A 27,556-nucleotide genomic window follows, 5' to 3' on the forward strand; every position below is an offset into this window, starting at 1 on the left:
GATTGAAAACACCTGACTCTAATTTCACCTTCAAATTAACTGCTAATCCTAGAGGTTCACATACTTTTGCCACTCACAGATATGTAACATTGGATCATTTTCCTCAATAAATAAATGACCAAGTATAATATTTTTGTCTCATTTGTTTAACTGGGTTCTCTTTATCTACTTTTAGGACTTGTGTGAAAATCTGATGATGTTTTAGGCCATATTTAGGCAGAAATATAGAAAATTCTAAAGGGTTCACAAACTTTCAAGCACCACTGTATTCCAAAATGTCTTGTCAAGTAAAATTATCTGTCCATGCAGCAAGATAATTTCACTAGTGTTAAGGAATTTTCTCCTCAATTTCAGTTTTCAGTTTTTTTGCAGTGTTCATGGCCCTATCAGCATCCAAATAGAGCTTCACACAGGCACATCAGCCACACAGCCTGCAGAATGGAATGTTTCCCCAGCTGCTGGAGCACTTCACACTCGGAGACAGTGATTCTGGGTCAGATTCTACATGGAGAAACATTGGAGACGGAAAGGCGATGACACTTGCCATACCACAGATATGAGGACATGGGGACAGAGGCGGCTACAAGAACAGCATGTGCCCACGTCAAGCCCCGGAGACACGACTCCAGCTTCTGTTACACGCCCACACACATACACGGCTATATACAGAATACCTGTGTACTGCATGGAGAATATGTATACAGGACACACCTTAATTGGAGTCTCTGATCTGCAGACAGTAGACAGATTGTTCTCGAGGTTAAAGGAGAAATGTTGCTTCTTCACCCTCTCTCTATACTGAGAGATAAAGATCCACTGATCACTATCAACCTAAAGATTTCTCAACCTAAACACGGTCAGTCGGAGTCTTCATTCACATGCCTTCAGTCTGCAGCAAATGCTGGAAACATTTAGCCTTTGTGTTATAAGACAATTTATCTTTCAAATGCATCTTTCAAGCAAATTAAAATGGAGGTTCTTTCATGACTATATTTAATTTATTAAAAACATTTATTCCGACATATTAACGACAGCTTTTAGTTATAAACAGTATGAATCATAAATGCACCTTTATTTTCCTATTTTATCAAACCTGCACTGTTTCAGCCTAATCATCATTAAATTTATCAAGTCGAATATTTATCTTTTTTTTTTATTGCTGCATTTTTAGCAATTAATGTTTGCTATTTTCACCTCACATTTTGATTCTAAAAGGTATTTTAATTACAATCGGGAATTCTTGTAGCTAGGAATTCTTGACCCCCATTTGTCTTCTTTCTTTTAGTTGTATTACTATTGCTTTCATTCCTTTTCCTTCATTTAAAGTGCAGTGGTTAGCAGTGTTGTCTCACAGCAAAAAGGTTCTGGGTTCGAACCTCACGGCCACCGGGGACCTTTCTGTGTGACGTTTGCACGTTCTCCCCGTCTCTGTGTGGGTTTCCTCTAGGTGCTCCGGTTTCCCCCACAGTCCAAAGACATGCAGTTAGGTTAAAGTGCATGTCACGGGTAAATTCAGGAGCAAGATCAGTGTAATTCTCCTATTTTATAGTAAACTTTGGTCAAATATCTGTCACATTTTTCATTTTGTGCTATTTTTTTACCTTGCGCAATACCAGAAAAATTCAGTTGAAATCAAGCCATTTGAGGCGAATTGGTCCGCCTCTGAAAAATTTTGGCATTTGGATTTCCCAGCAAACACTGATTTTCGTGACGTCGCGTGCGGGACGCCTCCCTCTGAATCCTAAGTCAGCGCTGGTTTGTTTATGAGTAAACGACCTGGAGGTTTTCTGCAAATTTCTTCAAAGTTATCGCGTAATTATTAAAATGGTTAACAAATGTATCGTAGGAGGGTGCAGCAACACCAATCTTGATGGGATTATGCTGCGTTCATGTGCTATGGGAAGATGATATTTTCCAGTTGGGAAGTGGTATTTACCAGTGTGTTGTGTTCACATGCTTTTGTTGTTGTTGACAAATTAAAGATGGTGGACCAGATTCAGAATCAGGCCTGTTATTTGGCTAAAACAATTATAGATTGCCTTGTTCATCAGCTGCAGCAGGAATATGAGTTATCAAAAGTCAAAAAATGCTGAATATTTCCTGATCATGACAAGTAGAGATTTTCTTAACACATTGAATGCCACGCAGTTTTTGGAAATTTGGCTGTAGCCACAATGAGAGTAGCCAGTATCTAGATCATTGTTGGCGTTCTTTGGACAGCCACAGAATATTTTGTATTAGGCTATAATATACATATTATAATAATATAATATACATGACTCGTTTAGAAGGTGAGAGTCAGCTTTCCGTAGGTGAAAACCACTTCTTTCTTGGTTCATAAGCTAGTCTTGTACCGCTCGCCGCCATGCTGAAAAGGTTAAAGTTCATCTCATCTCGGCAACTCGTGTATCAAAATTTTCTACGAGTTGCCCAGTAGAAAATACCACAAGAGGGGGCGTTCATGTGTGCTTTCCATGTCAGCGTTTGGTATTTACCATAATTCCCATAGCACATGAACGCACCATTAGTACTCATCGTTTCCCAAAAGACCGGGCAATGAGAGAGAAATGGGAGCGCTTGGTCTACACAGGCTGTGCACTGAAACCGTGCAAAGCTCTCGCAGCCTGCTGGCGCTTCCGCAGGTGACGTCACGAATCTGGCTCCAGACTCCCTTGGGATTTTTCCAGACATGTTTTGTTATTTTATTTTTTTCTGCTGTAGACAGATGACCTTGTGCAAAATTACCCTTCTGGATGAGTGTGGAAAGGGACATACTTTCATATAAAAAAAAAAACAAAATTGCTCCAGGATATGCACTTTAACTGGCTACTTTAAATTGTCCATAGGTGTGAATGTGTGTGAATGGTTGAGAGGAGAAAACCTCTATAATAAACCAGTAGAAGGCAACAGGAAACCACTACTGTAATTCTTCCCTAGAAACTTTGATGGCTGGAGCCGTCAGAGCAGCCACGTCACTGTAGTGATATGCCAAATAGATAGATCCTTCATTTAAATTGTATGACTAATATTATTATTATTATTGTTATTATTATTATCATCACATGCACTTGCTGTACCTGCACAGCGTCCTAATATAAAACGGTATTACTAAGTTACAACCCCAATTCCAAAAAAAAGTTGGGACGTTGTGTAAAATGTAAATAAAAACAGAATGCAATGATATGCAAAGTTCATAAACCCACATTTTTTTCACAACAGAACAGACAACATATCAAATGTTTAAATGGAGACATTTTACTATTTCATGAAAAATGTTAGCTCATTTTGAATTTGATGGCAGCAACACATCTCAAAAAAAGTTGGGACGGGGGCCAGAAAAGGCTGGAAAAGTAAGTGGTACTAAAAAGAAACAGCTGGAGAAATATTTGGCAACTAATTAGGTTAATTGGCAACAGGTCAGTAACAGGACTGGGTCTAAAAGAGCATCTTAGAGAGGCAGAATCTCTCAGAAGTAAAGATGGGCAGACATTCACCAATCCGCGAAAACCTGCATCTACAAATTGTGGAATAATTTCAGAATAATGTTCCTCAACATAAAATTGCAAAGACTTTTAATATCTCAATCTACAGGACATAACATACTCAAAAGATTTCAAGACTCTGGAGAAATCTCTGCGCACATGGAACAAGGCCCAAAAACAATACTGGAGGCCCGTGATCTTCGGGCCCTCAGGTGGCACTGCATTAAAAGCAGACATGATTCTGTAATGGAAATCACTGCATGGGCTCAGGAACACTTCCAGAAATCATTGTCTGTGATCACAGTTCACCGTGCCATCCATAAATGCAGGTTCAAGCTCTATCATGCAAAGAAGAAGCCATATTTGAACATGTTCTCCAGGCCAAAGCTCATTTAAAATGGACTGAGGCAAAGTAGAAAACTGTTCTGTGGTCAGATGAATCGAAATTTGAAATTCTTTTTGGAAACCATGGACACCGCATCCTCCGGACTAATGAGGAGAGGGACCATCCGGCTTATCAGCGCCCAGTTCAACCGCCTGCATCTCTGATGGTATGGAGGTGCATTAGTGCCTATGGCATGGGCAACTTGCACATCTGGAAAGGCACCATCAATGCTGAAAAGTATATACAGGTTTTAGAGCAACATATCTCCCATCCAGATAACGTCTTTCTCCGGGAAGGCCTTGCATATTTCAACAAAATAATACTAAACCATATACTGTACTGCATCTATTACAACAGCATGGCTTCATAGTCGAAGAGTACGGGTGCTGAACTGGCCTGCCTGCAGTCCAGACCTTTCACCAATTGAAAACATTTGGCACATCATGAAACGAAAAATACGACAAAGAAGACCCAGGACTGTTGAGCATCGAGAATCCTATATCAGGCAAGAATGAGACAGCATTCCTCTCCCAAAACTCCAGCAGCTGGTCTCCTCAGTTCTCAGATGTTTACGGACTGTTGCTAAAAGAAGAAAGGATGCTACACAGTGAAAAACATGGCCCTGTCCCAACTTTTTTGAGACGTGTTGTTGCCATCAAATTCAAAATTACCTTTTTTTTTTCTTAAAATGGTACAATTTCTCAGTTTAAACATTTGATATTTTGTCTGTTCTCTACTGTGAAAAATGTATGGTTTTATGAGATTTGCAAATCATTGCATTCTGTTTTTATTTACATTTTACACAGCATCCCAACTTTTTTGGAATTGGGGTTGTCTTATAAAATATTGCTTTCAGCTACAAACCCAGTTTAATTTCATACTACATTTTGTATAGATTCAGAATAGTCAGACATCTTAATTAAAGTTTAGCGGACCTCCTCCTTTAGCCCTGGGCTCCACCTCCTCCCCCTATTAGCACTGGCCATGAGTTCAGTGCAGCATATGAAGCATAACTGAATCATTTGTAATCGTTTAAGACAAACAGAATATTTATTCACTGTAATGAACCACTAAGCATGCACAACGCCTTCGAAGGCTCAGACTAGCTAGACTGAATTATATTATGAATCATTAATCAGTTGTCAGACTATTTCTCGTTTCATACGTCACTCATCATCTGCCTTTTTCTGCCATTACGAGCGTTTCTCCACTCTAAGGCTGAGTGGTAGTCAGAGATGAGTCAGTGTCAACTTCCCTTTAAACACGTACACCCAGGGATCTCAGCTTGCACCTGTTGGAATCACTGACTTCCTGACACTCTCTGGCTACTTGTTTTAAACTGTAAGAAAGAATTCAGCTCTGTCTTACATAGGCACATATATGGTTGGCTTGTAGAGTCACTGACGTCAGGCTGGCCTGAATAACAGGAATATACATGGCTGTCCTGTGCTGCACTGGGTCACGGGCTATAGATCATGTCACTACAGTAAATGAAAGGACTTGTGCGATGCCAAGCATTCCTTGCACAGTAGAATTTCCAATAACTGAGAGACCATTAATGTCACTCAGGTCTCTGCCTTCACTTGCCTTTTCCTCCATGTCTATATTATTGTCAAACATGGCAAACTCAGTCAGGCAAAGCGTCTGCTCTTTTGCTGCACTACAGAAATTGCATCAGTTGCCTCAGGGAACAATACAAGAACTAGAACAAAGGCAGACATTCCACAGGTCTGACATCAGCACGTGTAGGAGAGTGTTGTGTTCTAATAATGTGAAATTAAGACCCCTTTAACACAGCCTGTTCAAGGCGGAATCCTCACGCCTTTATTCCGCCTCACGTTCTGTAGAATCAATATCAGAAATACTTTAATAATCCCGAGAGAAAATTGAGGAAAGGGGAAACGGAGTCCGAAAAACATCCGAAAGCAGAATGGGGGCCTGTGTTGTTCTGCCTCTGAGCCGAAACAATTGCTAATCACAGAGCCGGAATCGATGTCTGTGTGTAAGGGGCAATCGGAACGGCGGGACAGGAGTGTGACATTTTTGACCTTGACATTCTACTTTCTGAGACCAGTGTGAATTCGAACGTCTCTGTCTACGGCGTCTGAGGTCCGTGTGCCTTTCTGCTTCAAATCGCTTCCAACTTTTCTTCACTTTCTCCTCGAACATATTTCTGATCACATAAACATGTTGCTCGGTCACGTCTCTTCACTCCTCTCTTCTTCTCTTCCACACTTCCTCCCTCTCTCTCTCTCTCTCTCTCTCTCTCACGTTTTCAAGTGTAGTTTTCTGTGACACCTTTTTCACGCAAAAAGCTGGCTTGGATTTTGTTCTCAAGGACACAAACATATTTTATATATACATATAAATATACAGTGGTGCTTAAAAGTTTGTGAACCCTTTACAATTTTCTATATTTCTGAATAAATATGACCTAAAACTTCATCAGATTTTCACACAAGTCCTAAAAGTAGATAAAGAGAACCCAGTGAAAGAAATGAGACAAAATATTATACTTGGTCATTTACTTATTGAGGAAAATGATCCAATATTACATATCTGTGAGTGGCAAAAGTATGTGAACCTTTGCTTTCAGTATCTGGTGTGACCCCCTTGTGCAGCAATAACTGCAACTAAATATTAAATGGTAACTGTTGATCAGTCCTGCACACCAGCTTGGAGGAAGTTTAGCCCATTCCTCCATACAGAACAGTTTCAGCTCTGGGATGTTGGTGGGTTTCCTCACATGAACTGCTCGCTTCAGGTCCTTCCACAACATTTCGATTGGATTAAGGTCAGGACTTTGACTTGGCCATTCCAAAACATTAACTTTATTCTTCTTTAACTATTCTTTGGTAGAACGACTTGTGCTTAGGGTCGTTGTCTTGCTGCATGACCCACCTTCTCTTGAGATTCAGTTCATGGACAGATGTCCTGACATTTTCCTTTAGAATTTGCTGGTATAATTCAGAATTCATTGTTCCATTAATGATGGCAAGCTGTCCTGGCCCAGATGCAGCAAAACAGCCCCAAACCATGATGCTACCACCATCATGTTTCACAGATGGGATAAGGTTCTTATGCTGGAATGCAGCGTTTTCCTTTCTCCAAACATATTGCTTCTCATTTAAACCAAAAAGTTCTATTTTGGTCTCATCCGTCCACAAAACATTTTTCCAATAGCCTTCTGGCTTGTCCACATGATCTTTAGCAAACTGCAGACAAGCAGCAATGTTCTTTTTGGAAAGCAGTGGCTTTCTCCTTGCAACCCTGCCATGCACACCATTGTTGTTCAGTGTTCTCCTGATGGTGGACTCATGAACATTAATATTAGCCAATGTGAGAGAGGCCTTCAGTTGCTTAGAAGTTACCCTGGGGTCCTTTGCGACCTCACCGACTATTACACGCCTTGCTCTTGGAGTGATCTTTGTTACTCAACCACTCCTGGGGAGGGTAACAATGGTCTTGAATTTCCTCCATTTGTACACAATCTGTCTGACTGTGGATTGGTGGAGTCCAAACTCTTTAGAGATGGCTTTGTAACGTTTTCCAGCCTGATAAGCATCAACAACACTTTTTCTGAGGTCCTCAGAAATCTCCTTTGTTCGTGCCATGATACACTTCCACAAACATGTGTTGGGAAGATCAGACTTTGATAGATCCCTGTTCTTTAAATAAAACAGGGTGCCCACTCACACCTGGTTGTCATCCCATTGATTGAAAACACCCGACTCGAATTTCACCTTCACATTAACTGCTAATCCTAGAGGTTCACATACTTTTGCCACTCACAGATATGTAATATTGGATCATTTCCCTCAATAAATAAATGACCAAGTATAATATTTTTGTCTCATTTGTTTAACTGGGTTCTCTTTATCTACTTTTAGGACTTGTGTGAAAATCTGATGATGTTTTAGGTCATATTTAGGCAGAAATATAGAAAATTCTAAAGGGTTTACAAACTTTCAAGCACCACTGTATATAAATGTATATAAATACACACACTGTACTGAGGCTATTACTTTCCTTAAACATTAATTATTTTATGGAAGTGATTACATGTTGCATATGATGCTCAGCAACTTTGCTTGCATTTGAAGAGTGGTATAAATGTGCATGGCTAACAAAAGCACCTCAACACTCAGTTCACCCGCCGCTGTTTTTAAAGCAACGCCGGTATGCTCAGGGTATTCGTAATTCTGATGTGTAAATACGTCACCTTAGACCTGATGCTCTGTTGTTATGCGTCATGCCTCTGGTTTTGGAACGCTGGCTTGCAAAGTAAAAAAAACACACTGGCACGGCTTCATGCCGGCTTTATTTGGTTCACTATAAATCACTCAACCTGAAATATTGAGATGCCTTTTTTACACCAATAATTAAATAACATTGGCTGGCATTGAGTGGTATATCAGATATATTCCATTCAGCTAGCATGATATTGAAATGGAATATATCTGATGTACCATGAATAAAAGCCAGCCAATATTATTTTTATTATACGTACACATTCCTTTCAGGTGATCAAGGCATCTTTCTCTTTCAAAATCTTCCATATTTAACAAAGCAAACCTGGCAGCCATGTTTGTTTACAAATTGTCACAGTCGCTCACTAGCGTGGAAGTTTTACGTGTCCAATGTCTGACGTCATCTTCTCTTGACAACCATGCAATATCATAAACCATAATCAATGCTCATTCTCCATTGGGTGATGTAATACATGTAGGATAAGTGATATGCTAACAATATTGCATGCTATGAAACCAAATGAATGAAACCCGCTAGAAGGGAATAGAATACATATATGTGACGAGTCATGGAATCCACGGACACACGTCGGCCGAAACGAATCCGAGAAAATCGCAAAAGAAGCATTTTTTTTTTTAATTTGTGATTTTCGTTTTTTTCCATAATGTGCAAGTTGAGTAGCCTAGTAAACTAGACCCACCCGCCTAGCGGCCAAAAATATTTTTGCCTAGCGAATGGGTCTAGCCTCGCACCATATAAACAAAAACACCCCGGGCATCAAATCATGCCCGCCAATCACAACGCAAGGTTTTTGTTTGGATTCTTTGGGCGGGCTTTTGCAGGAGTGACGACAAAGCTGCGCGACGCTGGAGAAAGCGCAGCAGGAAAGATGGCTACGGGCTAGTGAACAGCGCGCGTTTGACTCCGCTTTGGAATCAGTTTTAGAAGAATTAGACTTGGAGTTTTCGTTGAAACATGAGCAGGAAGAGGCTCTCCACTCATTCCTTTTCAAGAAGGACGTTTTCGCTGTTTTGCCGACCGGCTATGGCAAAAGTCTGATCTACCAGCTGGCTCCGCTCATAGCCAAAAGGATGGGGCTAGTTTGTGCAGTACGAAGAATTAATAAACAGCTTTGAAACATTACTTTTTGATTGTTTCTTATTTTCCCGTTATTTTAAATTTAAGGGAAATTATTTTACCAAACACCACTAAATAAAAACTCTCAAAAACAGTTTAAGCAAACCCTTGAAAAACACTTGGAAAAAAATGTGTATGTGGTACAGACTCCAAACTTGTGGTCATTATCTCCAAACTTCTTAATATCTAGAATCTGTTTATTAATTAATACGCATTTTGAAAAATTATTTATTTCAAGGTCTCCCCCACTGCTTTCTGTCGCTCTGACTACGTCACAGTCACTGTTGCGCTGATTGGTCAGAGCGTTGGCCTATACGCACAGAGACAGTTTGAAAGACAGCGGTTTGTTCCTCCTACCCGCTTCGGAAATGTCTACGGATCGAGGCCAGACTAAATATTCACATTTAGTCTGGCTTGCCAGGCTACAAGTTGAGATCTTGAAGAATGCAATCAGTATTTCAGATAATAGATTGTTTTGTTGGAAAAGCATACATTTTTTTTTGCAAATTGTCTTGTTTTTGTCAGGACTGTAGCCTGCTGGGGGGGTGTGGGTAAATTACCATATGGGCCATTCACGTGACGATTTAAGTCTTTTTTTTTTTTCGCCAATCAGCTGTATGATATGAGCTGAGCTCGTGGCTACTTAAGCTGCATACAGGCATGTAATTTCACTATGGAATGAATATGGAGCAAGCTAAACAGATCGCAGAGGAGCTGAAACACCTCGAAGCAAACAGATGCACGGTAGTTACATCAGAGATGACCATTTCTAGCAAAAAAACCCCAACCAAAAGGAAGTGTTCTAGGACATTATGTTATTTACCAGTTGGGAGGTCCGTATGGTGAAATACCGTGACCTCAGCCTTGAATATTGACCTCGGCCCAGAGGGCCTCGCTCAGTACTTTCAAGACCTCGGTCACGGTATTTCACCATACAGACCGACCTTAAGCTGGTAAATAATATATTTATTTTTTTCTTTAAATTCTAACAGAAAACGAGAGCGCCCGAAAGGGAAAACCGAGCCGAGCCGCCATTTTGAATCCTCATTCACGGCTGTAATGCAAATTTCTTTCTCCTCGGTATACAAGTGCACTTCCATGGCAGGAAAAAAAAAACTACATTTTGCCGCCTATGTAGTCCCCTATTTATACAAAATTGAGTCATTCAGGATTCAGCCATGCTTTTGCTCAGTGTTAGCAAATTACAGGTTTTAGCTTTCTCCTGAAATGTTTTCTTTTATTTCTTCTTCCTCAGGGTAATAAAACTCGCTTTCGCTGTGAACACTGTCTTTATCGCTATCCATGCTGTAAAATTAATGCTATTCTCCTGAGAAATGCTGGCAAAAATGTACAAGATTTTTGATAATCTTATAAATAAATCTTATAAAAAAAAGATAAATGTTGACAAAAAAATGCTACCATGTTTGTTGTTGTTGTTGTGAATGAGCGAGTCACCAAAGGTTCGTAACTGGGGTCCATACCGTAGGATACGGACCCGCTCGCCAGCCAATCAGAGCGCAGGATTTGGACCGCGAAAAAAAAATGTTTTTATTCCATCGAGAAAGTGCCTTGTGTGTATAATAATACAATCTGTGTAAAAAGGGCTTAATAAAGGGAAAAGAGCAAAGTGCTAGCCGTGGACAGAGGAAAGACACAACTGAGAGACGGCCATGACCTCATAATGGACTCTTTCATGGGAAGAGCCAATGCTTCCCACCAAACAACGGGTTTCATAGAGATCATGGAAACGCCTACACTGAACTGCATGGGACTCATTCTGGAACAGCTATTGCTCCATAGGCCATGCCTGGACAAGCTGATGCAGATACAGCACTGAACAAACAAAACTACTGTCAATTACTGTGCACCTGAGTAGGATCTTCATTTCATAGTGTTGACAAAAGAAAGTGCCTATAATCCAAATAAAATAGATGTTCAAATTGAACTGGTATGCACACAGGTGACTGCTGTTGAAAGTTCAGGAGATTGTCAGGACTACTGTAATCAAGCTCATTAAACACCAGGCAAATTTCTCACAGAGAGAGAGAGAGAGAGAGAGAGAGAGAGAGCCACAGCACAGTCAGTACTCCTCAGCTTTCCACCATGCAGTGTTTGGACATGTGATGAGAAAGCGATTCACTTTATCTCGACCCTCCTCGTAAATCCACACCAGGTGGGTCCAGCCTGTGAGAATGGAGGGAAATTTACAGGCTCATTAATCCAGGAAGGCAGGAGACAGAGAGTTTTAAAAAGGGGAAAACACCCACGGCTGAAGGAATGCCCCACTATAGGCTGTAACAGAGGCGCTATTCACAAGAATGCTGGAGTGTAAAAATATAGCGCTAAAACAATGTGAGAAAGAGAAAAAAGTGATGAGAGAGAGGAAATAAAATCTGACAATGTGACAGAGGGTTTTAAAAGCTGAAAGATGGAAAGAGGGAATGAGTCTATAGCAGTGGAATGAGACAGGTGGCCGGGATCCCAGTATGAGCTCAAAGAGACGCTCTTATTGCTGGATTTTGGTGCTCTAATGTCTCGCCACTAACTCATTTCGCAGAGCGATCTGAGGAATGCAGACCAGAACAGCATTATACATCAGATATTCCAGTAGTGAAAGATTTCCACATGTAATACAGAAGTGTGTGGCCTACAGAGCAATGTGGTGGTGTGTAAGAGGGAAAAAAAATCATACGTACAGATCTCTGAATACAAACCAGCTACATTACATTACAGCCATTTAGCAGACACTTTTATAAAGAGTGATGTACAACAAGCACACACATCCTGGGAAGCAGTTGGGGGTTAGGTGCCTTGCTCAAGGGCACTTCAGCCACGGATGTTTCCTGTCAGTCCAGGGAATTGAACCAGTGACCCTTTGGGCTCAAGGCTGCTTCTCTAACCCTTAGGCCATGGCCTTTCAATTTATTGTATTTAATACATTTTTTTGGTAGTCTACAGACAGTACCAGTCAAAAGTTTGAACACACCTTCTAATTCAATGATTTCTTTATTTTTATTAATTAAAAGACACTTCATGGCTTAAAGGAACAGTCCACCGTACTTCCATAATGAAATATGCTCTTATCTGAATTGAGACGAGCTGCTCCGTACCTCTCCGAGCTTTGCGCGACCTCCCAGTCAGTCAGACGCAGTCAGACGCGCTGTCACTCCTGTTAGCAATGTAGCTAGGCTCAGTATGGCCAATGGTATTTTTTGGGGCTGTAGTTAGATGTGACCAAACTCTTCCGCGTTTTTCCTGTTTACATAGGTTTATATGACCAGTGATATGAAACAAGTTCAGTTACACAAATTGAAACGTAGCGATTTTCTATGCTATGGAAAGTCCGCACTATAATGACAGGCGTACTAACACCTGCGCGCTTCGACAGCGCATTGATACGGAGCTCAGATATCAATGCGCTGCCGAAGCGCGCAGAAGGTGTTAGTACGCCTGTCATTATAGTGCGGACTTTCCATAGCATTGAAAATCGCTACGTTTCAATTTGTGTAACTGAACTTGTTTCATATCACTGGTCATATAAACCTATGTAAACAGGAAAAACGTGGAAGAGTTTGGTCACATCTAACTACAGCCCCAAAAAATACCGTTGGCCATGCTGAGCCTAGCTACATTGCTAACAGGAGTGACAGCGCGTCTGACTGCGTCTGACTGACTGGGAGGTCGCACAAAGCTCGGAGAGGTACGGAGCAGCTCGTCTCAATTCAGATAAGAGCATATTTCATTATGGAAGTACGGTGGACTGTTCCTTTAAAGCGAGACGGCCTTTCGATTTCATAAAATCTATGAAATTTATTTCCCTCTGAAATTTGGTCATTGTGATATATATTTATTTCTGTAATATCTCACAAAATATCAGGCCATTCTGTGGCTGGCAAGTTATTTAATTTGAGGGGATTCCCTAGCAAATAACATGCATGAAATCGCTCGCTTCACGCAGTCAAGCAGACAGAGGAAGTCCGTGTGCGCATGTGCAGATTTACCTTTCAGCATCTGCGTCGTCTTCTTCTCTTGGGTTTTACGGCAGCTGGCATCCACAGTGTTGTATTACTGCCATCTACAGGTTTTCCGTTGACCGTTCACTGACAGTTACATCAATCTGTCACTAAACAAACAGCTGATCACACCGAGGTGCCCGCTGACCGCCGATATTTATTAGTTTGGTCCTGCGTTTCCTTTCCTTCCCAACATAACGCCTTTTCTTCTCGCTTTCCGTTACTGTAGTCGGTCTTTCACGTTTCAATCACACACTCACGTCCTCCATTTTTCTCTCCTGTTTCAAATTTGTACACTACCGTTCAAAAGTTTGGGGTCACTTTGAAATGTCCTTATTTTTGAAAGAAAAGCACTGTTCTTTTCAATGAAGATCACTTTAAACTACTCAGAAATACACTCTATACATTGATAATGTGGTAAATGACTATTCTAGCTGCAAATGTCTGGTTTTTGGTGCAATATCTCCATAGGTGTATAGAGGCCCATTTCCAGCAACTCTCACTCCAGTGTTCTAATGGTACAGTGTGTTTGCTCATTGCCTCAGAAGGCTAATGGATGATTAGAAAACCCTTGTACAATCATGTTAGCACAGCTGAAAACAGTTTAGCTCTTTAGAGAAGCTATAAAACTGACCTTCCTTTGAGCAGATTGAGTTTCTGGAGCATCACATTTGTGGGGTCGATTAAATGCTCAAAATGGCCAGGAAAATGTCTTGACTATATTTTCTATTCATTTTACAACTTATGGTGGTAAATAGAAGTGTGACTTTTCATGGAAAACACAAAATTGTCTGGGTGACCCCAAACTTTTGAACGGTAGTGTATCCCACAATACTTTGCGTAAACAGAGAAAGCCCACCACGTGATGCATGACATAGTGGCCCTAAATTCATTAATTGTTCTATTTAAAAAACCTAATAAAATTGGAAGTCTGTGATTAGAATTCAGTAGCTTTCAGTCCACTAAACAAAAATAACTGGGTGTCAGGGAACAAATTTTTATGACCTACACTTGAAATCTGAAAGGCAGTCTACCTTTAAAGTAATGTTGAGCGGTTCTTGACATAATATGGATTACTACAGTTGTGGAATAGGGCTATTTACTGTATTTTTATTATTTACTTTTTACTGTTTGATCTCAGATGCATTAAGAAGGCAAGAAATTGCACTAATTAACTTTTAACGAGTCACACCTATTAACTGAAAAGCATTCCAGGTGACTCCCTCATGAAGCTGGTTACGATAATGCCAATAGTGTGCAAAGCGTCATCAAGGTAAACGCTGAAACCTATATTTTAAAATATGAAACCTATTTTTTTAACACTTTTTTTGTTTACCACATAATTCCATATGTGTTCCAAATGTTATTTCGTAGTTTTGATGTCTTCAGTATTGTTCTACAATGTAGAAAATAGACAAAATACAGAAAAACCTATGAATGAGTAGGGGTGTCCAAATTTTTGACCTTATACTGTATGAGCTGCAGTCTGCTACAGTGGTGTTCTCATTTTTCTCAGTGACCGGCAAATATGGATGTTTGTCACTGGAAGAAACACAAGAGAAGGTGAAGTACTGTAAGTTAATGTTAAAGGCATTTAAGTGTTGTTTTTTAAAAACTACACCAACCCACAATCACAGCGACCCAGCAATCACATCCTCTACAGGGGCGTAGCTAGGATTTTTCAAAGGGGGGGTCACACACTGACTGGCAGCCTGAGTACATACCTGCAGGTTCGTAAATGAAAAAATACATTGAATACATTTGAGAAAATAACGCGGTCTTTGCATCATTCTTTCATCTCATGCTACGAGCTGTTGAGATGTCGGACAATGATTAGGCCAAATCAGCTTTATCCGGCAGTGTATGGATAGTGGCTCGACATCTTGCCCTAGTCAACCGATGCAGATCTCAACTGATGCAGATCAAAAAATTGACTTAGTACTAGAATAGAACTATGAAAAATATGTAACAAAAAATAATTACCATTGCCAGTTTTAGGTAGCGTAGAAACCGGCTCTTCAATTATTGCTGTTTCTTCCACGTTTTCTTGATGTTGTGTTCTAGAAACGGCACTAAAACTTAGCTTCGAAGCCACAAAATGCAACTTTGATGGAAAAAATTATATCATAAACTGCTTACCTCTCTTCACGTCGAAAGAAGGAGGAAAGTTTCGCTTTTGACATGGTGAATTATTAACACAAGAGAAAATACTCGTAATTCGCAACTAAAAAGACTGCAGCTACACTAGCAGCTTGACCATGCTTTCTAGTGCGATCATGTTGTGCTTGTGCAGAACTGGGTTTTCGCGTCCAAACCACAGAAAGTCCATACAAGGTTATAGAAATGAGGCTGAGGTGATGATCTGGTTTTAAAAAAATGTTAGAAAAATTACAGCGGGCGCTTTTCTAATATTCTTATGCGGCTATTGAAAAAAATGTATGGTCCGACCCCAGGACCCACCCCCCCCAGCTACGCCCCTGCTCTAACCAGTTGCTTTTAACCATTCTACACTCTCAGATGAGGCTTAAAGGCAATTCTGCATTTTGTTGTGGTGGCCCAGTCTATGGAGCACTTTTTAAAATAAAGTCTCAAAATACATTTTGACAAAATTCAATTTGAAAACATATGCATTCACCCAGTCTTCTGAGGGTTTATCGGATCCAGACATCTATTTTTTCTTGTTCTAGGTTACCCTTGGTTCATCTCTATTCATAGCTTTTATTGTTTTATATCTTATTTTTTAAACTAAGGCTACATCCACACGACAACGGCAACGAGATTTTATTAAAAAAAATATCGCGTCCACATGGGTAACGGATCAGTAAAATATCAGGTTCATATGGCAACGCAACGCTTGCTGAAAACGATGCAATACACATGCCACACCTCTACGTGCACTGTAAGACGGTCCCATCGGAGACACCAGAACAATAGAAGAAGTAGGAGGACGCATGCGCATAAACCCCTTCTTCTACCCGGCGTGAAGCACTCACAGGAACAAACACACAACAACAAGAAGAAGATGGCTGCGACTACGCGAGGAAATCGTGCCTTCTGTGTGTACAAATTAGTTTTATTAGTGTGCATAGTTTTATATAACTTAATTTTCTTATTGTGTGTGAACATTTTGAAAAGCATTTTTATATAATTTATATAACTTTTTATATTGTGTGTGAACATTTTGAAAAGCAGTCTTATCCAATAAAAAAAAGAAATTCAAGAAATGGTTCAGTTACTTGTTTATTTAAAAGAAAAGCTGTATACAAAAGTGAATGCAATGCAGTGGTTCATACAAAACAGCGAGAGTGCTGCTTGTTCTAGTCATGTGGTTGTGACGTCATTGTAAACAAATCCGTTCTACTCATACAGATGACTTCGCAACGGCGCCGTTGCCAGATTTTTCCACTCTGGAACCCGTTTTCCACTCACAGCACCCAAAATGCCGGTGCCGTGTGGACGCCAGGCCGAAACGATAAACAATTTTATCAGATTCACCTGAATCCGTTGCCGTGTGGACAGCCTCTAATAGTTACTTTTGCATCACTATAGTTTAAAACAGTTATATCTTATGTCTTTATTTGCATTTTGTGTAGTGCCTTACTTGTCTTGCAGGTTTTTCACGACCTTGCACTACCATTAGTGGTGTGTCTGCACAGTCTTGTCTCTTACTTTCTGCTTTTCTTTCTTTTTTTTGTGGCAAGAGACGGAACAGTACAGTTTGAATTAATTTAGTTTTGTTTTTGACATGCAGCACTTTGGACTAACACTGTCTGTGAATGTGCTGTATAAATAAAAGTGACTTATAGTGGCGGACAAATCACTAGCTCAGGTGCCTGGGACAAGCAGTTTACGCGTCTGAGCTATCAGGCTTTGTTTTTATTTGTCATCGTCTGGTGAACTAGTCAATCAGTCGGCTGCTGATATGACTATCACTAGCTTTCCATTTGTTATCAAATCCTGCTGACCAACAAAGGTCATTCTGCTCATTGATAGGAGCAATTTAGATTACTCTAAAAATTTTAATGGTTTCCAAGAACCAAAGCATGGCACTGGGCAAAGACACTGGAGCATTCATTCTCTTGCTTGGTGGACTTGCGAATGAGATTATGATTTGTCCGTCTGTGACTTGAAAATAAAACAAAGACACAGACAGATATGTCCTTACAAGGCGATGAGTGGCACTCTCAATGAGGCTGACGATTTGGAGTCTGATGAATCTCCTGTCCAGCACTCAAACACAGTGAGTCGCACTGACACAACTGACTGAAAGTGGCAGCAAGCACTGTGAGTCATCTGCCTTTCAGATTTTTTCAAGTGTAGGTCATAAAAAGAAATTTCCCTGACACCCAATTATTTTTGTTTAGTGGACTGAAAGCTACTGAATTCAAAATCACAGACTTCCAATTTTAGACGTTTTGTCCCTAAAAGAACAATTAATAAATTATCCGCTATTTTTTCCTGCTTCACCATGACCCAATTCAAGATACATCATCATGCATCACATGGTGGGCTTTCTCCATTCGCACTAGGCATTGTGGGATACAAATTTGAAACAGGAGAGAAAAATGGAGGACGCGAGTGCGTGAATGAAACGTCAAAGACCGACTACAGTAACGGAAAGCAAGAAGAAAAGGCGTTATGTTGGGAAGGAAAGGAAACGCAGGACCAAACTAATAAATATTGGCGGTCAGCGAGCACCTCGGTGTGATCAGCTGTTCCTTTAGCAACAGATTGATGTAACTGTCAGTGCACGGTCAACGGAAAACCTGTAGATGGCAGTAATGCAACACTGTGGATGCCAGCTGCCGTAAAACCCAAAAGAAGGAGGAAAATAAGAAGAAGCAGGTAAACCTGCGCATGCGCACACGGACTTCCTCTGTCTGCTCGACTGCACGAAGCGAGCAATTTCATGCACGTTATTTGCTAGGGAATCTCCTCAAATTAAATAACTTCCCAGCCACAGAATGGCCTGGGTTTTGAGATATTGCAGAAATAAATATATATTGCAATGACCAAATTTCAGAAGGAAATAAATTTCACCGATTTTATGAAATCGAAAGGCCGTCTCGCTTTAACACACTTTGAAGACAACACTGCCTCTCTAATCCAGGATGTCCTTTAATCCCATATCCCACAGTGTTCCACTCAAACTGTCCAGCTGAGCACACCAACTGAGTCCAGCTGACCCAATACAGCGAGCACGCTATGTGTGTGTGTGTGTGTGTGTAAATAAGGCACGGTAGGATTAGAGACTGTGTTTGGGTGCTGTGAGAGCTCCTGTAGCTCTAGCTTCAGGTCTCATAAATCCTGATCTCAAAGTCCCAACAGTCGGATTCAACCCTGTTTTCTCTTTCCCTCCCTCTCTTACACCCCCTGTGTGAACACACACATACCATACCTTTACACTGGCTACACAGCAAATCTGCGCCACTACTTTGAGAGAGAGCAGTGTTCAAAGAGGTTTAGTGAAAAAGCAGTGGGGACAGAATTCTAGGTAAGTATATGTGATGGAGTGGAGGTGATGAATGCTGGGAGAAAGCTATATAAAGGAAGATCCCTAGAGTTCAGGAATCCACGGACATGATTTTCTGAGAGGATGCGTCTCTACCCTTTGAGAGGAATGGATCAGACAAAGACTCGGTGTGTGTGAAGAAGGACTCGCACAATCACAGTGTAAAATCAAATCGGTGACAGAAGAGTGATGCATGGCCACTCCATTAGTAAACATCCTCTACCAGGTGTGTGACTACATGTAATTTAATGACGCACCGGCCGACTCTGTGCACTAATCACATATATCAAAAGCAGGCGAGAATGTAAACCAGCAAACCTAATACACGGAATAGTCTAATTACAACCCCGATTCCAAAAAAGTTGGGACAAAGTACAAATTGTAAATAAAAACGGAATGCAATGATGTCGAAGTTTCAAAATTCCGTATTTTATTCAGAATAGAACATAGATGACATATCAAATGTTTAAACTGAGAAAATGCATCATTTAAAGAGAAAAATTAGGTGATTTTAAATTTCATGACAATAACGCATCTCAAAAAAGTTGGGACAAGGCCATGTTTACCACTGTGAGACATCCCCTTTTCTCTTTACAACAGTCTGTAAACGTCTGGGGACTGAGGAGACAAGTTGCTCAAGTTTAGAGATAGGAATGTTAACCCATTCTTGTCTAATGTGGGATTCTAGTTGCTCAACTGTCTTAGGTCTTTTTTGTCGTATCTTCCATTTTATGATGCGCCAAATGTTTTCTATGGGTGAAAGATCTGGACTGCAGGCTGGCCAGTTCAGTACCCGGACCCTTCTTCTACGCAGCCATGATGCTGTAATTGATGCAGTATGTGGTTTGGCATCGTCATGTTGGAAAATGCAAGGTCTTCCCTGAAAGAGACGTCGTCTGGATGGGAGCATATGTTGCTCTAGAACCTGGATATACCTTTCAGCATTGATGGTGTCTTTCCAGATGTGTAAGCTGCCCATGCCACACGCACTAATGCAACCCCATACCATCAGAGATGCAGGCTTCTGAACTGAGCACTGATAACAACTTGGGTCGTCCTTCTCCTCTTTAGTCCGAATGACACGGCGTCCCTGATTTCCATAAAGAACTTCAAATTTTGATTTGTCTGACCACAGAGCAGTTTTCCACTTTGCCACAGTCCATTTTAAATGAGCCTTGGCTCAGAGAAGACATCTGCGCTTCTGGATCATGTTTAGATACGGCTTCTTCTTTGAACTATAGAGTTTTAGCTGGCAACGGCAGATGGCACGGTGAATTGTGTTCACAGATAATGTTCTCTGGAAATATTCCTGAGCCCATTTTGTGATTTCCAATACAGAAGCATGCCTGTATGTGATGCAGTGCCGTCTAAGGGCCCGAAGATCACGGGCACCCAGTATGGTTTTCCGGCCTTGACCCTTACGCGCAGAGATTCTTCCAGATTCTCTGAATCTTTTGATGATATTATGCACTGTAGATGATGATATGTTCAAACTCTTTGCAATTTTACACTGTCGAACTCCTTTCTGATATTGCTCCACTATTTGTCGGCGCAGAATTAGGGGGATTGGTGATCCTCTTTCCATCTTTACTTCTGAGAGCCGCTGCCACTCCAAGATGCTCTTTTTATACCCAGTCATGTTAATGACCTATTGCCAATTGACCTAATGAGTTGCAATTTGGTCCTCCAGCTGTTCCTTTTTTGTACCTTTAACTTTTCCAGCCTCTTATTGCCCCTGTCCCAACTTTTTTGAGATGTGTTGCTGTCATTAAATTTCAAATGAGCCAATATTTGGCATGAAATTTCAAAATGTCTCACTTTCAACATTTGATATGTTGTCTATGTTCTATTGTGAATACAATATCAGTTTTTGAGATTTGTAAATTATTGCATTCCGTTTTTATTTACAATTTGTACTCTGTCCCAACTTTTTTGGAATCGGGGTTGTACATAAAGTCAGTTGTTTACCTCTCGTTCACATAGCCAGGTCCTGAAGCACTGACATGAAACGATAGGTTCAAGGAGGAAGACTGTGGAATTTTAGCCACAAAACAAAGATGGCAAGCATCTTTTAACATAAGTATCGATGTAACAAACTAGTAAAATAAAACATGGGGGGGAGCATTAAAACTGTGATAGGTATGAACAAAACAGATACTGTTCACGAGAAAGTACAAAAGCTTACATAAACTCAAATAAAACCAGGAAGCAAAAAAAGGGGAGGAAATGACTAACTGTTCCCATGTCATGTTAATAACAGCTTTTAAAAAAAATATGCTTTTAATGCAGAAGAGTCTTCAAAGGACCATTCGGAAGCCTAATGCTGCCACCACATGGTCATGTCCTGCAACTGCAATACAAACCAAATGCAAGTGGTCCACTTTACATTTAAAAGTAAACATGTATCAGTGGCGGCTGGTAGTCTTTCAAACAGGGGAGGCTGGTCGGTTACGATATTTCCAGATTTTAAAAGAAAAAAAACATAAATTTTGCCCATACTCTTGCCTCTGATCTGGCTGATTGTTGGCAGGGTCACAAACTGTGAAATAACAGGTTCTTTTGGCCCATTAGCCTACTGTCCAATATACATGATGGTGGTGTTGGGGGGTATATTTTAACATTTTATATTTTAAAATTGTGGCATGTTGTTTAAAAATTGATCATTATTGAAAGCAGCTCTTTATCAGGAACCTCAGCAGTAACAGCAGAGTGTTCTGGAATAGGCACAAGCACTGACCTTGGGGAGCCAAACATCGAGCTGGGTGCCACACATTTCATTCAATGACACTTTCCCTATATTTTACTTATTTTGACTGAGAAATGTTTTATTGACAATTTTGATAACCCTTCACTTTTAATCCAGGTCTGTAGTGTGAAATGTTCTCGGCTGTGTTTTTGTTTAAAAATGTTTTCCAAATTGTAGCTGTGTTTAATTCATTTCCAGAGAAATATATATTCCAATATAATATACTCAGCATAAACATTTTAAATAGATTCTATATTTTTGGTCCATCCATGACATATTACTAAAGTAGCCTATTTACTGTTGTTGATGTGGGTCACTTGCTGTTAGCCAATTCACTTTCTCGTACCAGGAGAGCTGAAAGGAACGAGTATTATTCCCTACCTTTTTCACCAAGTCAGTTTGAGGCGTTGGTCTACCCTGCTCTTTAATTTTAATTTTTCCTCAAAAGGAAGACTGGCAAATGGCTTCGCCAAAATTAAATCAGCAATGCTTGGCATCCGTGCGCAGCTTTCTTGCTAGCTGACTAGCCCCCTCAAGTTCAAGTTCAGTCACTCAAATAAATGAAATTTCTGGAACTAAGATAGCAAACTTGACAACACTATATTTACACTTTATTTACAATGAAAATATATACAAACTAAAAAAGCTGGTAGAAACCGTATGTAATGAATGAAATCGAAATGTAAGCTGATCTCTTACAATACACCACACCACTTGCGAATCCGCATGGGACTGAACTGAGATTCACCACTGCCTGTCTATAGTTGAAACGAGCTGTCAATCAAAGAAAATATCCGGCCGCTTTCACCAATCACCAGTCTCCTCGCGGAAAGCTTTGCCATGTCCCTCCCACTGTGAGGCTCGGAGTCCGTGGGCGGGCGTTTTCGCAGTATTTGTCCAATAACCGTCTTGCATTTTGAGATTGAAAAGCGCATAGCTCCCAAATGCCATTGAAGTGCACTGAGGCTGGGCTGCATCGCGCTGTCACGAGGGGGAAAAACTCACGCACACATTAGGCGAACTGGGGAAAGTTATAATGGAATGATTTCGCACTGTAGTTGGGTTGAGCACATATATTTCTATGATTCTGGATCTGAAATAGCAATGTTATAAGGTCGGCTATAACATAAGCCTAATGCAATTCATCCTACACGATGTTTGTCATTTTTAGAGGAGGCTGAGCCTCCCTCGTTGTCTTAGAGCAATCGCCTGTGACATGTATGCATAAACATAACTGCATTTTAGTCTATATTTAGCTCACAATAAAATGCCCATCGAATCATAATGCACCTTAAATCTCTGTATTAATAATACAGGGGTGATAGTGTTCCGGCGCCGCGCCGGAACGCCATCACCCCTGATAATAAAACATTCCTTCATCGCAAAGCTTCTCCTACCTGGACAGGTCGGCCGTCCTCAGAGCCGATCATGTTCCTCCACTCCAGCAGGGATTTCTGCAAATTTTCCAGTCCTGTCTCCCACACCCTCACATAGCCTCCCATATCTACAGTCACCACGCCACCAGAGCCCAATGGAGCGATCAGCACATCAGTGTCGGACACCTTAGAGATCCACACCGTGTAAGGAGACATGGACATACTCCTGCAGGATTACAGTGTGGGAATATGGGAATAATATGAGACGTGTGTGTAAACTGATGTTTCTGCTATGAAGTGCTTCTGGTAAAGTGAGATAATGGTCAGAGAAATAAATAACTTGTAGGAATGGGAACGGTTCCACTGTACACTGTGGATCATTAACAGTTATTCCACGAAATCAAGTCGTACATGAGCTGACAGCCGATAATGTGCATAGTGTAAGCCATGTACGATGAGATTGAGTGGAATAACTGTTTTATTCTATCCACATTTACTGGATTTTGAGAAATAGAGCATTTTTATTTTTAAAAGATATTTTTTGGGCTTTTTTCACCTTTATTGGATAGGACAGTGTAGAGACAGGACAGGAAATGAGCAGGAGAGAGAGACGGGGAGGGATCGGGAAATGACCTCGGGTCGGAATCGAACCCGGGTCCCCGGATTTATGGTATGGCGCCTTAGCCACCTGAGCCACGACACCCCTGAGCATTTTTATTTTTTGCAAATTCGGTACATAACGAGTGCTCTGAGAGCACAATATCCCCCGCTGGCAACTGTCATAACCTCTGGTAAAATGCAACTGAATTGAACGAAATTGTAATATGCGTATTACCGACACGTGACAAAGAATCCTGTCAAGTTTCATGAAATTCCTCCAGAAATTGTGAGAGGAGCTGATTTCAGAAGCTTCCCGGGACGGACGGACATCGCCATGACATAATCCCCCTTCGGGCCTTTTGGCCAGCGGGGGATAAAAACCTGATGCAAAATGTCAGACAAAATCATTTCCGCTTAGAATGTAAACAAACTGGCGAAATGAGAGTAGCAATTTGTGAAAAATGCAATGATAATTCTTGAGAAATTAAAAAAAAAAGATATGTTCTTCCCATCGAAGACTTTTATTCCATATTTTGTTGCTTTTGGGGGGGGAGGCTGGAGTGTGGAACAGGGGATATTGGAGGAGGAAAAAAAAACCCTATATTCTTATAGCTATTTCTGTTTCTTTTAAATACTTGATAATTTTTGGGGTTTTGTTTTCGAGTAGAGTTTTTATTTCGTCCTCACTTGGTTCAACAACATGCTCTGCCATTTCGTTTTTCTCTACTCACGGTATAGAAGCCGATAGCCTAGTAGTAGAGTAGCCAATCAGAGCGTGCGACTGCTCATATCCAGTGGATGTGGATAGAATTACTGCATTTTCATTGGTGTTAGAAAGCAAGGTAACTCACATTAGACAGGAAAGTCAGATACTGGACAAGGCAAAATTCATAATCTTGTTCAAAGTAAAGACTAGAATTCCTAGTTGTTCTTTAATATTATAAAATACAAAAGTTTGTAAACCCTTATGACAAAGTAACAGAAATTGTCCAGCAACATACAGTATATATATATATAACTGTACATAAATAAACAGCATGCCATGTCACGTTTTATTGCTCTTGAAACAGCATTTTTCCAATGAGTATTTTTTCAAGTAAAATATCAGACTTTTTATCAGTTTATAGTTACATTTAATGATGTTGAATAAGTTAGCTGCTAACTTGCAAAACAAGTTATTTCCTGTTATCACTCATGTTACGACAGCTATAACCAGTCGTTCTTTCACCAGCCGCTTTTTTTCCTCTTGAAGTTAAGAGAAAAAAATTGCAGCTCGTCATTACTGAGTAAGACAATCCTCTGTCCTGCAGACTCTCCCATGGAGGAAAGCTGACTGTTGCAAAGCTCTGACACCTGAGACTCCTTCCATAAATATTAAATAATTAAATCATTTTTCATTGTTAGATGAGAACATTTTTAAAATCCGTTTATTATTAGGCTTAGACTATGTGGAGCAGGTCATACGTGGCCCTGTGAATGAGCTGTTACTATAGAAATGATAACATATTCGTACGAGCGCACTAATGCACTAGTGCACCTGTGATTTGAATCAGACATTGCTATTGTGTCACAACAAAATGACATCAGTTAAAAAGTTTGCTTCTCCCTATGTGAATATGAATAAATATTTTTATTTTCAAACTAGGGGCGGCACGGTGGTGTAGTGGTTAGCGCTGTCGCCTCACAGCAAGAAGGTCCGGGTTCGAGCCCCGGGGCCGGCGAGGGCCTTTCTGTGCGGAGTTTGCATGTTCTCCCCGTGTCCGTGTGGGTTTCCTCCGGGTGCTCCGGTTTCCCCCACAGTCCAAAGACATGCAGGTTAGGTTAACTGGTGACTCTAAATTGAGCGTAGGTGTGAATGTGAGTGTGAATGGTTGTCTGTGTCTATGTGTCAGCCCTGTGATGACCTGGCGACTTGTCCAGGGTGTACCCCGCCTTTCACCCGTAGTCAGCTGGGATAGGCTCCAGCTTGCCTGCGACCCTGTAGAAGGATAAAGCGGCTAGAGATCATGAGATGAGATTTTCAAACTATTGTGTTGTTAATGTTGTCTCATGGTTTAGATCGTTGTTCTGTTGCAGGATACACACTCATTTTAGGTTTATCTTACTGGTATTCAAGTTTGTCGTGCTGGGAACACAGAGGTGTATTTTTCCTTTCTTTACCCCATTAAAAAACACAGGGAATACAAACATTTGCACTCAGTAGCTTTTTCTGCTCTAAACACACCATCTCAGATAAACAGAAGGGGGCACTACAGCTTTACACAGTGTGTAAATTCTGGTCAGACGCAGTGGATGTTCAACCAGCATAAAAACTGGAACACAATATGTTTTCCTAAGAAACCAGTGTGTTTACCTTGGCACTGGAATATACTTGACTTTCTTGGTGTTCAAATCCGTCACCTCCAGGTAGGCAGAAGTCAAAGGTGGGGTGATATCTGTAATTAAATGGACATCATACAACAGTACAATGATAAACACTTAATTATCTTTGTTTAATCTAAGAATCTAAGCCCTGGTTCGTCTTTTCCCCCCTCACCTTTCGGGTAGATATCAGCCAGAGGCACTTGTGTAGGGGGAAGAGCTCGCACCACCTGATTGGCTCCTACTAGACTGACGCAGTTGACTCTTTTCGCAGGTCCTGTGCGGCGACTCGACCCAAAAAACACGTCAGGCCCTCTGCCTTCTGTGAGGGATGATTTCCTCTGAAAGCTGTATATCTCATTCGGAGACTGAGTGAAAGATTGGAACAGTGAAAAATTTCTGAATCAGTCAGGTCTCCAAGCATAACGTGAGGTTTTCAAGCCTGTTTGTGAACTTAATAACACTGATGCAATGTGTCACACTGCAGGCAGCAGGATGGGTGATGATTGACATGTTGAGACAGCTACTCACCAGCAGGTCCGGAAACCCAACTATGATGTTAGCGTAGGTGTTGTTGTCACAGACGAGGCGATTTGGTGAGACGATCTTCTGTCCCAGGGCAGCGCTGAGGTTCTCATTGGGCAGCTGCTCACTGGACACATCCTGAAGGGTGCCGGGTTCCATCCCTGAGCCATGACACAGAAGACAAATGAGGTCATAAACAGTGTGCGTTAGCTATCACGGCCATGTCCATTACTCTACCGCTGTTTGATGTAAAAGCCTTGAGAGAGTGCGGGGGTTTTCTTGGTTTGCTAACCTTGATGGATGACATCTGAACATTTCACTCTAACTGGCTATAATTTGGAGTGTCTCATGACATCCTGTCAGACTCAGCTTGACAAAGATGCCATTTTTTTCAAAGCAAAAGCCAGGTTCTGTCCTGCACTGTGGATTTATCCAGTGAACCAAATGGCACTGATGACACATATCTCCAGCTTGATTGCGACATTGTAAGAGTGGTTGTTTTGTCCCCTACTTGTTTCAATTTTCCACATTACATTTTGTTCGAAAAAGTCCTCCGTCTTGATGACTCTCTCACGGCAGGAAGCTTACTGACTTTTACAAATCGCTGAGACTCTTTTCATAAATGTTAACTAAACATCTCCTTAGAGAAAGCATCAATGATTATATGTTTTCTTTGCTAAAAGCAACGCTTATCTGTGTATTATTAGCTTTAGATGAGGTTGGTAATCTGCCATGCAAGTACAGTTAACAGGTTGTTTCTATAGCAATGATAACATACAGTATTAAATTAATAAAAACCTATCATTTGAATTGCAGCCGGCACAACTGTCAGAGCTGCTATTACAGAAAATTAAATCAACACCTTCTGGCCAATCAGATTTGATAATTTGACTGCAATGTCCTAGAAATAGTCTTTCAAATCATCGAAAATTTGAGTTTTTTAAATAAGGGACATTGTGCATTGCAATATGTTGTTTTGTTGTTTTTTTCCCCCAATATCGCCTACCCCGCCTGCAATCTTGTGCCTGTGTGATTCTTTTAGCCATATAAAGTGATAAGCCGAAGAGATAAAGATTATCTGAAAGGTGGCTTTTTGTCAAAGGAGGCGACCATAAATATATTCCTCTTCCACAAACAAAATTCCAGCAAGAGATAAACAACAGTGAAG

General features: G+C 40.8%; 1 protein-coding gene across 1 annotated transcript in view; it reads right to left on the reverse strand.

The window, feature by feature from the left end:
* vwa8 (von Willebrand factor A domain containing 8) overlaps positions 1 to 27,556 on the reverse strand; it is a 195,449-nt gene that overhangs the window by 60,525 nt on the left and 107,368 nt on the right. Inside the window, exons 34-37 of the mRNA XM_060929893.1 lie at positions 26,395 to 26,549; positions 26,039 to 26,231; positions 25,856 to 25,937; positions 22,924 to 23,128 (exon numbers count right to left, since the gene is read on the reverse strand). Of these exons, the coding sequence (XP_060785876.1) occupies positions 22,924 to 23,128; positions 25,856 to 25,937; positions 26,039 to 26,231; positions 26,395 to 26,549 (635 nt within the window). The remainder of the gene's footprint in view (positions 1 to 22,923; positions 23,129 to 25,855; positions 25,938 to 26,038; positions 26,232 to 26,394; positions 26,550 to 27,556) is intronic.

Source organism: Neoarius graeffei, chromosome 9 (assembly GCF_027579695.1).
Source record: "Neoarius graeffei isolate fNeoGra1 chromosome 9, fNeoGra1.pri, whole genome shotgun sequence".
In the NCBI taxonomy this organism is placed as follows: Eukaryota; Metazoa; Chordata; class Actinopteri; order Siluriformes; family Ariidae; genus Neoarius; species Neoarius graeffei.